This window comes from Notechis scutatus, chromosome 1 (genome assembly GCF_049901735.1).
Source record: "Notechis scutatus isolate UNSWTSFEM ecotype Mainland chromosome 1, rNotScu1.2, whole genome shotgun sequence".
NCBI lineage: Eukaryota > Metazoa > Chordata > Lepidosauria > Squamata > Elapidae > Notechis > Notechis scutatus.
Genome location: NC_142009.1, coordinates 155,261,136 through 155,276,668, shown reverse-complemented (window position 1 = coordinate 155,276,668; position 15,533 = coordinate 155,261,136). Strand labels below are relative to the sequence as shown.

At 35.0% G+C, this 15,533-nt stretch overlaps 1 protein-coding gene across 6 annotated transcripts in view; it reads left to right on the top strand.

The window, feature by feature from the left end:
• Positions 1–15,533, top strand: part of AFTPH (aftiphilin) — a 42,015-nt gene that overhangs the window by 10,221 nt on the left and 16,261 nt on the right. For 3 of the 6 annotated variants that reach the window (XM_026668445.2, XM_026668444.2, XM_087949113.1), the window contains exons 3-9: positions 3,103–3,251; positions 3,643–3,769; positions 3,983–4,039; positions 6,227–6,349; positions 10,288–10,348; positions 11,894–11,977; positions 14,786–14,909. In XM_026668445.2, coding sequence (XP_026524230.2) covers positions 3,103–3,251; positions 3,643–3,769; positions 3,983–4,039; positions 6,227–6,349; positions 10,288–10,348; positions 11,894–11,977; positions 14,786–14,909 — 725 coding nt within the window. The remainder of the gene's footprint in view (positions 1–3,102; positions 3,252–3,642; positions 3,770–3,982; positions 4,040–6,226; positions 6,350–10,287; positions 10,349–11,893; positions 11,978–14,785; positions 14,910–15,533) is intronic. The other 3 variants (XM_087949114.1, XM_026668446.2, XM_087949115.1) reach the window with 1 other exon arrangement.

Below are 15,533 nucleotides of genomic sequence, written 5' to 3'. Positions count from 1 at the left end.
CAACAACCTTCCTCAGAAAAGGAAAATTGGAGACAGAAGGAAAATTATCCAATTGGTTCTTGAGAAGAGGCTGCACCACAGCCTCCTTGAAGTGCTAGGGCACCATCTCCTCCCATAGGAAAGCATTAATCCCAGCCAGAATCTACCAGCAGGTCACCTCCCAGGAAGCTTTCACAAGCCAGGTAGGGCACACATCTAAAACACAGGTGCTTGTGCTCATACTCCCTGATCACTTCCTTAGGAGCAATGGGATCAAACCTTTCCCAGATAACCAGACAAGAACTGCCTCAGGTCCTTCCACCAGACCAGCAAACATGCTGGCATTTTACTGGGAATAAATATGAGCACTTTTGTCTTCCAGAAAATGAGCAAATCCCTCAGTGCACCTCTTCAGGTGAATCTCTGTATCCTCCTTCCCTAGGAGGAAGTGATTCACCTTAAAGAGGTCACCGGCCAATTATCTGCAGTCTCAATTAGTGCAGAGAAGTATTTCATGAGGTATGCTTTAATAGCATCTCTTATACATGTTCAATTGAATTTGTCCCTTGTCTTCTTCCAGCAGCACTCTGGACGTCCCTTTATTCATTTCATCCTTCTCAATTCCTCCATCTAACCATGGGAGACAAAGGGGTTTATGAGTTAGGAGAAGTTGCATGGGCGCAATTCTATCCAGAGCCTCAGTCATTTTCCTATTCCAAGTGGCAACTAAGGCTTTGGCAGGACTACGTAGCACACCCCAGTTTCTTCTGAAACCCATCTAGGTCCATTAGTCACTAGGGGTGGACTGACCTAATAGATCCTGCAAGGGGGTGTACATTTCTAGAGAAACTGATCACCACCAGACTGATCAGACCATGACGAAGACCAAAGATAGAGTCACTAATTCCAGGTCACAAAGGCACTACTCCATAAGAACACCGAATCAGCTATGATTTCTCCATGTAAATGCTAAGAATTTTCTTATTTAATAGTTTATCTTTTCACATTAAAAATGACAATTCTGTGACAATTTTTGAGGGGCTCTAAGGACCATGCCCAAAGCTTTTAGAGGGATACAGTAGTTCATACTTTTAACGTAAAAATACGATCATTTTAATTTGAAATGATCATAATTAAATATACAGTTTACTTTTCAAGCCATGATGAAAGAGTAGATTGACATGAATATAATTATTAATCAAAATAATGTGGGCAAAATAAAGGCCTTGCTTTGAGCCCTATGTTCGTCAAGGGTCCTGAAACCCTTGGAAGCAGTCATCTAGGTTCTTTCAAAATTGTTACCAAGTTGTAATTTTGAATATGAAGAATAGAAAATAATTAATTACTTGGCAAATAATCATATTAGCTACATGCTAAAATACCAATTCTAACATTTTTTCTTTTTGTTGAGCATGCCTGTTCTGGATTACTTAGCCCCTGCCTTGACACTTAAAGTCGCTTTAACTCCAAGCTCTGCACCTCAGCCATATAGCATTGTTGCATTTATATTATTCCACAGATTTTACTCAGAAAGTGAGTGTGGTCAAGAAATAGTTGGCAGAGCAGAAGAAGGTGAAGAAGAATTAATGTTGATTCAAACATACTTTTTAAAGAAATCTGCCTCCAGCACTGACCAGCCAAATGCTTTTAAGATGTTTAAAAGCCTCTAAAAGCCTAAGCAGACAGTACAGAATAGCACAGCAGGTATAATTTTGCCACCATTGCCCCAATTTTTCATAAAATAGAATATAATATCCAGGTCTTGGCTATGTGTTACATACTTAAAATACATGCTGATTTATTTTTATTTTTAATTAGTCATAACCTTTTCAGAAAATTATCCTGAATATTGCACTGTTTCCAAGAGGTTTGTAACTGAAATCTGTTGTAAATTTTTGCTGGAGATTTTTAGAAGACACTTTGAGGGTCTCTTCCTAAATCACAGGGAAGCGATACATACGATCCCAAGATATTTGTCATTCCTTTAAGATAGGCCAGGCCATGAAATAAACTCAACAAAAACTATTGAAGGTCTATTATTTAAACACATTGTATAACAACAAAAGCTTGAAAGACTTGCAGAAAACTCCCCCCCCGCCCCAGTACCAAATAGAATCGAGGCAGAGCAATTTTGACTCCCCCCCTTTCCTATCTTTCAAAACTAAATAGCTCTTCACCTACTATCCATTGCTGAATTCCTTCAAAGCCATCTCCATATTCTATATAATGTTCATCTGTGCCTTACAGTTCACATAACAAGTTTTATCCATGAACATATATCTAAAAAATATTGAGAAGATATAATGTCTCAAGGGAGGATAATCACTGGTTAGCGAAGACCATCATTAGCTACACATGTAAGTTGCAATGGAAAGGTTGCAGGCCCTAGGATTAGGATTGATCAAGTTGAAAACTCAACTGCAGCTATTCACAAACAAATAGAAATTTCACTTGCTTGGAAAATTCTGGCAACAGGTAGAGTCCCCTCTTAACAATAAAATTGAGACAGGTAACTTTATTGCTAAGTGATGCAGTCGTAAAGCATAACTTCACATTACTGTGTCAACTTATGATAGTAGTTACAGCAGTTCCATTTTCCATTAAGTAAATCCCATGTAGTTGCAGTGGTCCCACAGTCATCATTTGTGATGACCTGTCAGCTTCATTTGTGATGACCTGTCAGCTTCTTCACTGATTTTACTTGTCAAAAGCCAGTAAAGTACATAAATGGTGATCACATGGCCAGTGGATGCTATGGCCATCATAATTGTGAATTGGTTGCCAAATTCTAAACCTATACCAAGGGATACTGTGACAACCACAGTTGTAAGGAACAGCCATGTACCCTCATTCAGTGCAGTTATAACTTCAAAGAGTCACTGAATGAGGAGTACCAATACAGTCAAATACAGTATGTTTATGAATAACAGAAAACTAGGTAAATTCCTGTTCACATTGCTTATTGGAGGTATTTCTGCTTGATGTTCTACTGCCTTCTCAGATAATCCTTGGTACTATGTACAGACAGTTATATCTGAAGTCATCATATTATTTTTTTCCGCAATTAAAAAAGATACTTGCATGATTTTCAGCATCAATTTGGTTTTCTTTGTCCTAATACAGGTTGTGCTTCTAAATCGTCTTGAACGAATATTCAAGGCCTGTTTTCCTCCTGTACTTGTTTCTGAAATGAGAGAGGAAATTCCTCCTTTAAATGACATGTTAGAAGTGGGCAGAAAACCAGAGAGAACAGTGGAGAACTTGTCAGAAAGGTATGGAATATTTAGTGGCATCAAAAGATGGAGAAGAAGAAATTTACATTTTTGGGAATATTTTCTGAGACAAACTGTCCTGTTGGGCAGAAATAGATAATTTGTATGTGGGGTATTGCTTATACTTCCAAAAAAGTATTGCATCTAGTGTCTTCTAAGTAGCACCAATCTATTTGGTGTGAATCTCATTTTCTCATTCTATGATAAAAGAATAATTGTTCTGTAAATAATCATTGTTATTTCCCTAGAGGTTAAGTGCTTGGGTGGGATCTTAATCAGTACTTTTTTAATATGCCAGTCATTTAAAAATGCAGAAGAAAGCAATTAAATCTGCTGAGTGCCAGTGTTTTTCTTTTTTGCTCTTTCTCTTGACTTATAACATGCTCTGTAGGGAACTACTTGATGTGTGGGCAGAGCTTCAGGATATCCATGATGCTTATGGACTGAGATACCAGTGGGGTGGCTCCCATAGCAACAAAAAGCTTCTCTGCTCTTTGGGGATCGACACAAGAAACATTGTGAGTTTTCAGTTAAGGTAGAAATTCCTCCATTCTTCTGGAATGCAGAATAGTATATGGTTTTAACTCTTGCGAGTAATTTTACATGATATTGTATATTTCATAAGTAAACCTACAAAACTGTTGGTCTTGTTTAAAAAATGGTTCTTGAGACTAATTGAATAAGTTTGCAAATAACTTGGACTAATTAGATGGAAATGTCTTTTGTTTTAGCTCTTCACAGGTAATAAGAAGCAGGCCGTCATAGTTCCCATGTATGCAGCAGGGTTGGTAAGTTCCAACAGCTCAATGTAGTTGCATCTGCATAACAGTAAAAGCTAATGGCCTTTCAGATCAAATGCAGCATCGCCTCCAAGTCATGTATCGGTTATTTTAAGTTTTAGGGAAACTAGAGTAGCATTTAATTTATTAGCACGCTTTATAATATTATATCTTGTGATATTATTGTATTGAGGGAATGGTATCGTTTAATGTAAGATTCTTCCCTACTCATTTCCTCACGTGCGGTGGAGCAGTTCTGATATTGAGGAATTATTAGGAGCTCTATTCTGTGATGATTACTCAGCTCATAGTAGAGCTTTTTGGGTGCATCAGATTTAGACAACAAATCCTGTTGCACTTTTGGATCAGTTATTTTGTGTGTAAGGTATGGAGTAATGTTCTTGGATTCCGTTTGCTCTGGGACATAAGCTTTGTTCCATTTTGTAGGATATTTGGTTACAAACATCTGATAGATACTTGTAGAAAATGTCATATCTGTCATTAGGTTGGTCTTTCCTTATATTTTTTCCATGACTCTTAGATACTTAAGGAAAAATAGGAGCCATAAATAAGCCATTTTGATTGCTTAGGCTCATTCAGCCCCTGTCCTCTGATATTCCAAATCCTTCCATTTTTCCCAAGTTCAGAAAAAAAAAATTAGATTGAGATATTACTTGAATTAAACAAATTCTGAATGCTACAAATTATATTTTGCCTCAAAATGGGAAATCTCAGTCTGAATTGATATTCACTTAGGTTTGGGGAATTGATTACAAATCATTGCAAAACTTGCCTAATTCATATGTGATGAAAAACTATTTAGTAATAATAAGGAAATGATAGGGCTAACCCCAAAGCTATAAAGATATGACAAATCATTTTCTTTGGTAAGCTAAAGCTGCTATTCCATCTTTAGCCAAATCATTTCCAACAGGAGCACTAGTACTTCTAACAGTACTGATTATAGATACTAATAATAAGAGTTATAGAGCAGCTATATCACATCACATACTACAAACAGTCCAGTTCTTGGACTGTGAGAGGAGCTCTGCAAGAGCTTAGGGATGGACCATTTAGCTCTTGTACACTTCTCCAGTAACAACAATGGTTTAAATTAACACATGAATAAAGCAGTATGGACTAGAACAGTGATCCCCAACCTTTTTTATGCCGCGGCCCGGTACCGGCATCAGCTGGGCGTCGCAGCCCGGTACAGGCATCAGCTGGGCGCCGCCATCTTTTTTTTGATGAAAAAGTGCTTCCGGACCCACCAGAAGCACTCATTAAAAGATGGCCCGCCCGGTGAGCTTGATAGCCGGTGAGCTTTCTACCTGGAAAAGCTCACCGGAAGCACTTTTTCATCAAAAAAAGATGGCGGCGCCCAGCAACCAGCGGCCCAGTAGGACTTGTTCCGCGGACCAGTACCGGTCCGCGGACCGGTGGTTGGGGACCCCTGGACTAGAAGGTAGATGCTGTTTCTGCATTAATTGGTCATCTGGGAAAACACACTGAGGTCCCTTTCACGTTGAGGGAAAATGTGGGTGAACCACAAAAGGGGTGTGTGTGTCCAGAGTAAAAACATTGGGGATGTGAAGATGGCCACTCTCCATCATTCAGCAGCACACATAAATTACAATGTTATATTGTAATACAAATACAGCATGTTAATTGAATATATTTATGTAATGAGGTGCAATGAGTTCCTTGAGAAGTAGGGTTAAACAAAAAACATTTATTTTCATTACGATGCAATTTTTTAAAAAAGTAAAAAATATTTCTATGATTTTGAATGCAAGAATAAAAATATAACAATGCTAGTTTTCTTTTTCTTTTCAACCAGAAGTAAAGGTTTCTTTATGCTCTATAGTAGATACATTAGACAGACATCATTGTTTAAAAAATATGCTTGGCGTTTGTTTATTTAGTGTTACTAAAATGGTATGTTTTGTGTTCATAGCAAAACACAATAAGAGTGTTTTTTATTGTGATAGATTTAGTTGGCCATATGCTGATTTTGTTTCATTGTATTTATAGGCTTTTATTTTATTTTTCTGTTTGTGTGTGTATATGCTTTTAAAATCTTTTTCAACTATTTCTTTTACAGTTTTTACCTTTTAAAATTACTAATTGTATCCTCTCCTCCTTATTTTTGCCTGTGACCGTAATAAAGATTTGATTGATTGTGTTCATTTCTAGGGTATGTTAGAGCCTACAAAGGAACCCATGAAACCAATTTCTGCCGCAGAGAAAATAGCCTCAATAGGACAGACGTCTGCTATATCACCAGAAATTAATATATGTACACCTGATCAGTTGCAGGTAAAAAAAAAAAAGGAAGAATAAGAGTGGTTACTGTTCAATCAATACATTCTTAATGACAATATCCAAAATTCTGTCAGTCTGCCTGGGAAATATAAATCTTCATATGCTCAGAGAAACCTGTTGAATTTGTCAGAGCTGGATTCATTAGCACTCATCTGCTGGTGGAACAGCTTAACATCTATGAATGGGAATGAAATATTTCTCTTTTTTAAAAAAAATTATTATTATTTTATATCATACATTTCCTTTCTATGTTGAGGAGTGTGCTCTCTAGGTGTCCAAGATATTAACATACAAACATCATCATCATCATGATCATATATATGTAAACAAATATGCAGTAATATATAAACAAATATTACAACATCAATCATATTATAACATATATTATCTTCCATTATAGTGGGCATGAATTATTTCTTGATTGTTCCTCCTATTGAACATCTACCAATCTATTACTAAAACTTGGGAAACCCTTCAGCAATATTAGGTGGATGCAAAGGACCAATGGTGAGATAAAAGGACAGGCCCATTGGTCAAAGAAACATCTAACATAATTTAGATGTTGCATATTATATAATTTCAATTTCTAATGTTATCTGAGCTCATGTGTCGCCTCCCAAACTCTTCCCTACATGGATTTTGTTCCCGTGTGTGAGTGAAGCCTGTTTCTGAAGTCTTTCTTCGCCAGAGAAAAGAACAATCTCTGTATTAGACTGCAGGAGCCCAGGGGTGGGTTTCTACCAGTTCTGTCCACCTCTGTAGAAACGGTAGCTCTGAAGAGCAGCAGACATAGAACCGGTTCTATGTCTGCTGGTGTTTTTGCCACCCACCCGCCCAGGCTCTTACCTGACCTTTATTTCCTGTGTTTTCAACTTCAGATGCTGTGCAAGGCACAGCTGCAGTTTAAAAAGCAGGAAAAAAGGGCTTTTTCAAAGGCTGCTTCTTGGCACGCAGTGCTGCTCAGCTGTCCAGGCACCAGGCTGATGACGATTTACAGGTGCGCGCGCAGCGTGCAGGGTAGCACATCGTAAATCACCGAACCTCGTAAATCACCAAACTGATTGTTCGATCCCACCCCTGCAGGAGCTTATTCTTATCTTAACAGTTGTCTGCTTTTTAACAATGATAAATAACTGAACAGTTATAGTTCTAACAAATAACAGTGGTTTAACAAATAGTTTGGTGCTTGTTCATATTGCTCTTTTCTGTGCTAAAATTGCTAAGCCCTTTTTATAAAAAACATACAAAGCTTTAATTATGCTTTTCCTATAATATTAACATTTTATTTAAACATATATATCCACTTTTGATTTTGACAAAAGTCACCTTATCAGTGAGAGGAGCAACGTATAAATTTAATACACAAATAAAAGAAATCCTACTGTTGATGAAAGTGATGGAATGGCTATTTTTGCTTAATTTTAAAATAGCATTTTGATAAAGATTGTATACATTATGTATGATTACAAGTAGTCCTCGACTTATATCCATAGTTGGCACTGAAATTTTGGTAATCAAGCAATGTGGTGCTTAAGCAAGTCATCATGTGGTTGTTAAGCAAATTTGGCTTTGTCCATTGATTTTGCTTGTTGGAAGGTTGCAAATTGCGATCATGTGACTGCAGGACACTGCAACCATTGTAAATATGAGCAGGCTGCCAAACACCCAGATTACAGTCATGTGACTGCAGAGAGGATGCGATAGTCATACTTTCAAGGGTGGATCATAAGTCACTTTTTTCAGTGCTGTCATAACTTTAAGCCTTTGTTAAATAAATGGTTGTAAGTTGAAGATTACTTGTATTTTGATTTGGGTATAATTCAGGGAAAATGTTCAACTAATATTGAAATCTTTTGAGAATATGAACAAAACGTAATGTAGAAGTAGTAGATATTTATTTTGTATCTAAACAAAACAAGATTTTAAAACAAAATATATATTCAAATACAAGTATATTTCAAATAAGAAAGTGATTAGATTAATTTTTTTATAAAATACATGGAAGTTTTGAATTACACAGGTCAGGTTGGCCAGAAGATAGCTTAATGAGATACTGCTATCTTATATTTCCTTTCAATTCAAAATTATTGAAGTAGCAGCACTTTTTGGCATTTTTGACATTTCACCTTTAGGTAAAAGCAAAATATCTTGAGCTATTTGATTCAAACCCTGCTGTAAATAAAGTTTTTGTGATAGATGATGGTAATTCTGTGCCAGTGTTGGACATCCTCAGATATGGGGATTGTCCTAATCATCACCAGTTCTTAGAGATATGGGAATATAGACAAAGCAGCGCTATTACATTGTGCTCCTTTCCACTGAGTAGGTTAAAAGTGTTACAGTATCGTGTTGGGACATATTCACAGAGTTAAGGAATTGAGCATTTAGTGTTTTGTAATTTTTTTTTGCAAGCCATTGACTGAATAAATATAATTGGTTGATTCTGTTAGTAGACAATTTGAATAAATTACAATTAAGCATTCTATCATAATTTAAATTATATGAAATACTAAGTAAAATCCTAAATTGCTTTCTTATACACTATACATTCAGTACTTACATTGTGCAGTTTTGCAAGCTTTAATTTTAGTTAAAGAAGATTTAGTGAAATTGTTTATACACTTTGCTCTTGCTTTGCATGTATGCCTTTTTGCAAGAAAGAGATAAAGTTCAGAATGAATATGCTAAACAGAAGTATCAGATAGATAGGGCAACACCTGTACAAAGAGATAAAATATACAATAGTAATAAAGAATAAAGGGGTTTGTATTTGCTTGTTTCCATTTAAGCATCATGAAGCTCTAAAGCAGGGATCCGCAAACTTGGCAACATTAAGGCTTGTAGCTGGCTAAAGATTTCTCGGAATTGAAGTCCACAAGTCTTAACGTTGCCAAGTTTGACTACCTCTGCTCTAAAGGACAATACAATAGTTTTATTCTCTTTGCTTGTCAAGGTAAACTTAGAATTTAGAGATTCTTTATGACATTTAGTTTAGGGTCAAAATTCTGTTCAGAATTGTGTTTGTTTTAGAAAATGTTAATTTTTGTTAACTCCCCTTTTTTCAGCATTGTCCTGTAAAAGTTGCTATGGTTCTGCAGAAGTTTTTAGAGTAGCATGGGACTGTGGAGTACAAAGGAAAGGTGTAACCAGAAAAGGTTCTTTGTCCTTTCTTTAGTAGGAAGTTACTGCTGGATTCTTTTATAAATGAAAGTAGTGTTTGTTCTTTGAATAGCAACATCTGGGTCTTTTAAAAATGCAATATGCAATTCTAATTATTAGTGTGCAGTTTGTTCCTTTGTCTTATGCTTCAAAATTAGCAGTTTGGGTAGTAATAGTTTTCATATTTTTGGTTGTTTTGTTCATTCTAATTTATTATCATACTTAATACCTTAGCTAAGTGTACTGACCATTTTGAAACATAAGTCTGCTTTGTAAGATTTTACTTTTTAGTGCAATTCAGTGTTTTTATTCTTAAATAATCATGACTATACTATGATTATTTAGAGAGTTGTAGTGATCCATTTTTCCATTTATTAAATATACTACATTAAATACATTGCAATTGTCCCTTTTTATTTTCAAAACTGAAGAATTAGAAAATTGTGTTTTGATGTTACTGTTCTGCTTCTCCTGTATTAATCATTTATATCTTTTTATCTGCCAGAGCAATATCCCTGTCTGGAGCAATATCATATTGTAATTTTTAAATACATATGTCCATCAGAGAAATCTAGACTCCCCAGTACTAGAAAATAATACCTTTTCGTGGGTTAGATGAAATGCATTTTTAAGGATTTCATTTTGAACATTGTGCCTTGAGTCTGTCTTTTGTCTTTTCAATGGTAGCCTTTTTGCATGCACAAGAGCACATAAGACATTTTATTATACTATGACCTAACTATAAAATCTGATTTCTGACTTTTCAACCCTAGGAATCTCTACCACCTGTCCAGTTTGACTGGAGTAGCAGTGGCCTTACTAACCCTTTAGATGGTACGTCTCTCCGTAGAGCCTCTAGCACCAGAGCTAGAGTTAAGAAAGCTACAAAGTTCAGACAAACGTCTCTCTGCTGATAGCTTAAATATATATTTTCTTAGCTTTGGAAATTCAGGCTTTCTTTCTGTTTAACTATGCCCAATTTAAAGCAGTCTGTAGTGTTTTAAGAGCAAGGTAAGACATATTTTTGCTCAATTTGTGTTATGTACACATCGCTGTGTAATATTGTATTAATAGAACATAAGTTTGGAGTAATTAGATTATTTATTCTTAGTTTATAGCTTTCATCTCAACAGACTGTTGCCTTTTTAGGCTTCTTTATAGTTCTAAATAGCAAAACCACATGTGTAATAATTGCTTCCAAGTTTTTTTAATCAAACTCTGTTTGTAAAACATTCACTTTTTAAAAGCTACTTTTCAACCATGTACAAATATTGTATATGATAAAATGCTAGCCCACTTTAAGTTTTGTTCGTTGTGAAATTTTACTAGAGTAAATCTTTTTGTCAATGGCTGCAAACTGTATTGTCATGATTTTCTCTAGTTAAGTGCCAAAAATGAGAACAAAGCTTCAAAATGTAAAAATATGTACATTAAATACATCTGATAAATTAAATAAGATTTAGTAAACATGGCATCTATTCTGTTACAGTTCAGTCATACATCATAATCACCAGCCATGTCGGTGAACTGAAAACATTGCTAAACATTGTTTGAGGATGTTACGGTTTTATGAAGGTGCTGAAGGAAAGCCTGGATGGACTCTCTTGCTGTTGTCTGGTGTCTTATTTCTTCAGTCAATTCATCATGCTTTCCTTTAAAAATTTCTTTAAAATGTATTTTTGATTTTTCTGTTTCAGTATTAAAGGGGAACAATGTAACTTGACACCAAGGAGTTTGTTGTAATGAGAATGACTACTACCAATATTCCTATATATTGCCTTGCTATATTATTTATTAAATTGATAAATCATTCTATGCCTGCCAAGCACCTGGGGCAATATATAATGAGCTATTATCCTAGAGAAAAAAGTAACAATGCACAATAAAATTTCAAAACAATAAATGAGAATGTATAGTCCTGCTGTATTTTCATAGACAACACATTATTCATTCACCACAGTTCAATTTAAAATGGTAAAGTTGTGCGCATTTACTACAATGTGTACTAACTTTGTACAGCAGTATCTTTTTTTTGCACGTAGAAGAGTAGCTTTGAATTTGCAAAATTGTTTCCCTTTAATTGGACATACCCTTCTGATTCTCTCTGGTTCTATTCATTGTTCTGAAAATTTGGGCTAGCTTTTAAGTATTGGAATCTCTGCTGCATTTGTACATGACAATGTACATTGATTTGTTAACAGCTATAGAAACTGCAAACTAATCTTGTAAGCACTATTATATTTTTTATAAAATGATGTAATAAGTACTAATTATAACTGGCATGTTCAAGTGTGTGTCTTACCCCCTTTTTACACATAAATCCCTCCCTTGGCTTACCTTCTATATGGCTGCCTACCAACATGGTCACTGAATTTCAAGCTAGTGGAGGTTCCACTCTTCTGAACCTTGATTTCTTTGGGCCCGTGGATGACAGTAGCTCTAGCACCACCACCACCATCCCAGGTCAGCCAAAACACTAAACACTGCAAATTTAATCTCTTAACTTTTGTACTAAAAGCATGAGCTGCATTGTGTGACTTTCCTACAAACAAGAATACATGAGTTTTAATTTATTCTTGGATGCCTATCTTTGACACATAGCTTCTTCCTCCATAACTTGTTCCAGTTAGTAGTTAATAGCAATAGCATTTAGACTTATATACCACTTTACACTGCTTTACAGCCCTCTCTAAGCGGTGTAGAGTCAGCATATTGGCCCCAACAATTTGGGTCCTCATAATTCTTCCTTTTTTCTATTGAACGGCAAGTTTGATAATTAGTTTGGTTATGTATCTCAGATGTGTAATTTTAACTGATGTGTTTTAGCCAGAGATATCCAACTTTAAAAAACGTTTGGAACAAACTATGAGTATCACTAAGAATATTTTCAATTCGTAATCTTTCTGCTTGAAATTATGCTCATTGGTCTCAGTATCAAACTATAGAAGGTAGCAATAGACAGCTGCAACTAACAAAGTTGCATAAAAAAGAGCTGGCATCTTGCTGCCTGCAGAAAAATTGAAAAGTTGATATTAGGCAAAAGCTTGTGTTGTAATTCTGAACAGTTTAATACTTCGCTGAATAAGGGAATATTCTGCCAGCTTAGGATGAAATGAGAAGGTAGGGCATGTTAACAGAGTACTTTTTGCTTCTGTTTAGTTCTCTTGATAGGTAAAGGTTTCAGTTTACTTGAAAGATTAAACTGTAGCAAAATTAATTTTTAAAAAGAAACGGTCATTCGTCAAGTTTGTCCCGTTATATGTTGCAGATACAGCCTTGCTCTAAAAACTCTTGTTCTCTTTGAATATGGATGTTAAACCACTCACTGCTTGAGGCAAGATTCTCCTCTAGATGTAGCAATCATTTTAAGATGTAGCAGAGGCCTTGGTTACCTAGCAATGTTCCTTAATGAAAATCCAAGCCATGATGAGAGACTGAAAGATCAGTATATAGTGTGTCTCTTATATCCCTTTCTAATACTCTGCTGGGAGTTCAGATGTCTTTCTGTGGCAAAGCATGCCTCTGTATACACATGAGACGGGTAGAGGAGTACAAGTCTCTGTTAAGCTTTGGTGATCAAATATCTAGGAAGAGCATCCCTTATCTTTGTAACTATAGAAGCTTTTGATGGCACATTGTGCATTTTTAACTCTTAATATCAGAATTGATCAATAAATCATAGTTAGACGGTGATTTAATTTTGCATGAGGCGTATGTATTATTTGGTACATTAATGTTTATCCATCAATTTTAATTTTCATAGTATTGCTCAGCGGTGCAGTTATTGGCCTCTTGTAAAATCAAATTTTATTTCTGACATTAAGTGAAAATAATTATTGTGAAAATACATAGTTACCTACTCTTGAATTTTCATTAAAATTGTGTCCTCAAATTAATAGAAACCATGTAGGAAGTAGTGACATCTATCTTGTTTCTTGGAAAGTCATTTGCTTCTAGCTTACAATTCTGAGTGTTGAAAGTGGATGTAATAGTGTATGTCTGTTCCTAAGCTTAAAGCTCGGTCTTAACTTAGATCCTAAATTCCTTTAATCTCATTAAGGTTTTTCAATATGACAATTTTTATATTAAAATGGTATGGATATTTCCAGGCAACACAAATTAGTTGTACTTACACAGTCATATTTCATATTCATTTTATTTTAAAGGCCTTGATTTAAAAGTAGTGAAATCAAATTTAGAACTTTAGCAGTTATTTCTTAATCATATGTGAAGATAAGCAGTTTTTTCTACTGAATGTTGTTGGCTTATGGCTTGAAAATGTTAATTGTAATAATATGTTAAATGTATCAAATGGTTTAATTGTGACTTTTAAATTTTGAAATACTGGCAGATTAATATGCTGCCATACTTTAATGGGATTTCTGAAAATCCATTAACTATTTTTTCAAGTGTATGTTTCTGTTTATTTAAGAATTCTGTAAACATCTGAAAATTTTAAAATACTCTGTACCCTGAATTTAAAGTTTGTATGTTACCTACATATTTTCAGTTGAATAATAAGTCTGCAGTGGATGCAGTGACACGGGTTTTATCATTGGTTTAACTGAAAGGATTTTTGATAGTTGTAGGAAATGACAAATTATGAGCACTTTAATCTTCTCAAGCCTAGTTTCTGAAAATAATTGGGCTTTTTCCTTGGAGCCCTCATTTTACTACCAGTATATTTTCCTCTTTTTGGGTTGTCAGTTGCTACTCATACATATGGCAATTTAAAAAAATATGAATTTGAAGTTTTCCAAAAATCACTACTTCCAAAAATTGGTTTATTTTAATTATTTTATGGCTCCTATTAGTTTCCAATATCCATGCCTTTCTTAACTGCATTCTCATAAAAGAGGAGAACCCAAAAGATTTTTTTTTTAAAAAAGCCATTTAAACTTTTTTTTTTCATTACTAACATGGAGAAAAAAATGCCATGAGAACTCTAAATACTACTTGTGTGGTGATAATGGAATGAAAATGGATGTTATATGGTAATGTAGAATTGAAACCATTCTGTTCCCTGATTTCATTAGAAAAATGCTATTTAATTTGGGATAGTCTTCGGTCTGGCTTTTATGTCATTTTATCCGCTGCTCTTGACTCTCACTTAATAGAATGTGATGGAAATTAACAAAATGTCTATGATCTACTTATGAGGAACATTAATACTTCAGATGTTTACAGACAATGGAAATAAAAATTTCTTAACTGAGATTATACGCAAACAATTTCTGCTATCTGCTACTAATTATAATTTTGCGCTATAAGGTGTCGATCCAGAGTTGTATGAATTGACAACTTCCAAGCTAGAAACTTCCAAAACCACCAGTAAAGTGACTGATGCATTTGCAAAGCTAATGTCTACGGTAGAGAAAGCAAGTACATCGGCAAGGTAAATTTCATTGACTAATGACATTTAATGATTCTTGAGTGCTGATATATTTTGTAAATTTGATGGATTGCCCATCTCACAACTGAGTGATGAACAAGGATTAAAGATATAGCTACTACCAATAACCCATGGTGTCTAAAGTAAACAAAAAATACATCCCAATCATGAAAAGCTATATCAGATGTAATTATATTCTGAAAATCCAGGAAAAGGGAGAAATTCTCACCAAATTTCAACAACTCAATTCAACTACCGTAGCCTTAAAATTATTAATTTTCTTTTGAAGCCTTAACAAGGGAGTGCACAGGGTGCAGTAAAACCTGAAAGTTCAGCAATCCAGGCCAAGCAAATCAGCAGAATGTCTTTTAACGTACAGTAACATCATCAGATTTGAGGTGCAAAAATCTATTTGTTCTGAGTCTCGCTGTACTCTTTATTTTTGCCAACTAGTAATTGGATGTTTATAGTTTTTGATTCAGTGTTTTTGATTCAGTGTGCTTGACAATCAGGATGCTACTGTGTTTCTCACAAAATAAAGCCGGGCCTTATTTTTTTTTGAGCCCCGAAAAAATGGCTAGGACGTCTTTTCGGGGGTGAATTAATTTCTTCCTCCCCGCGCACCAG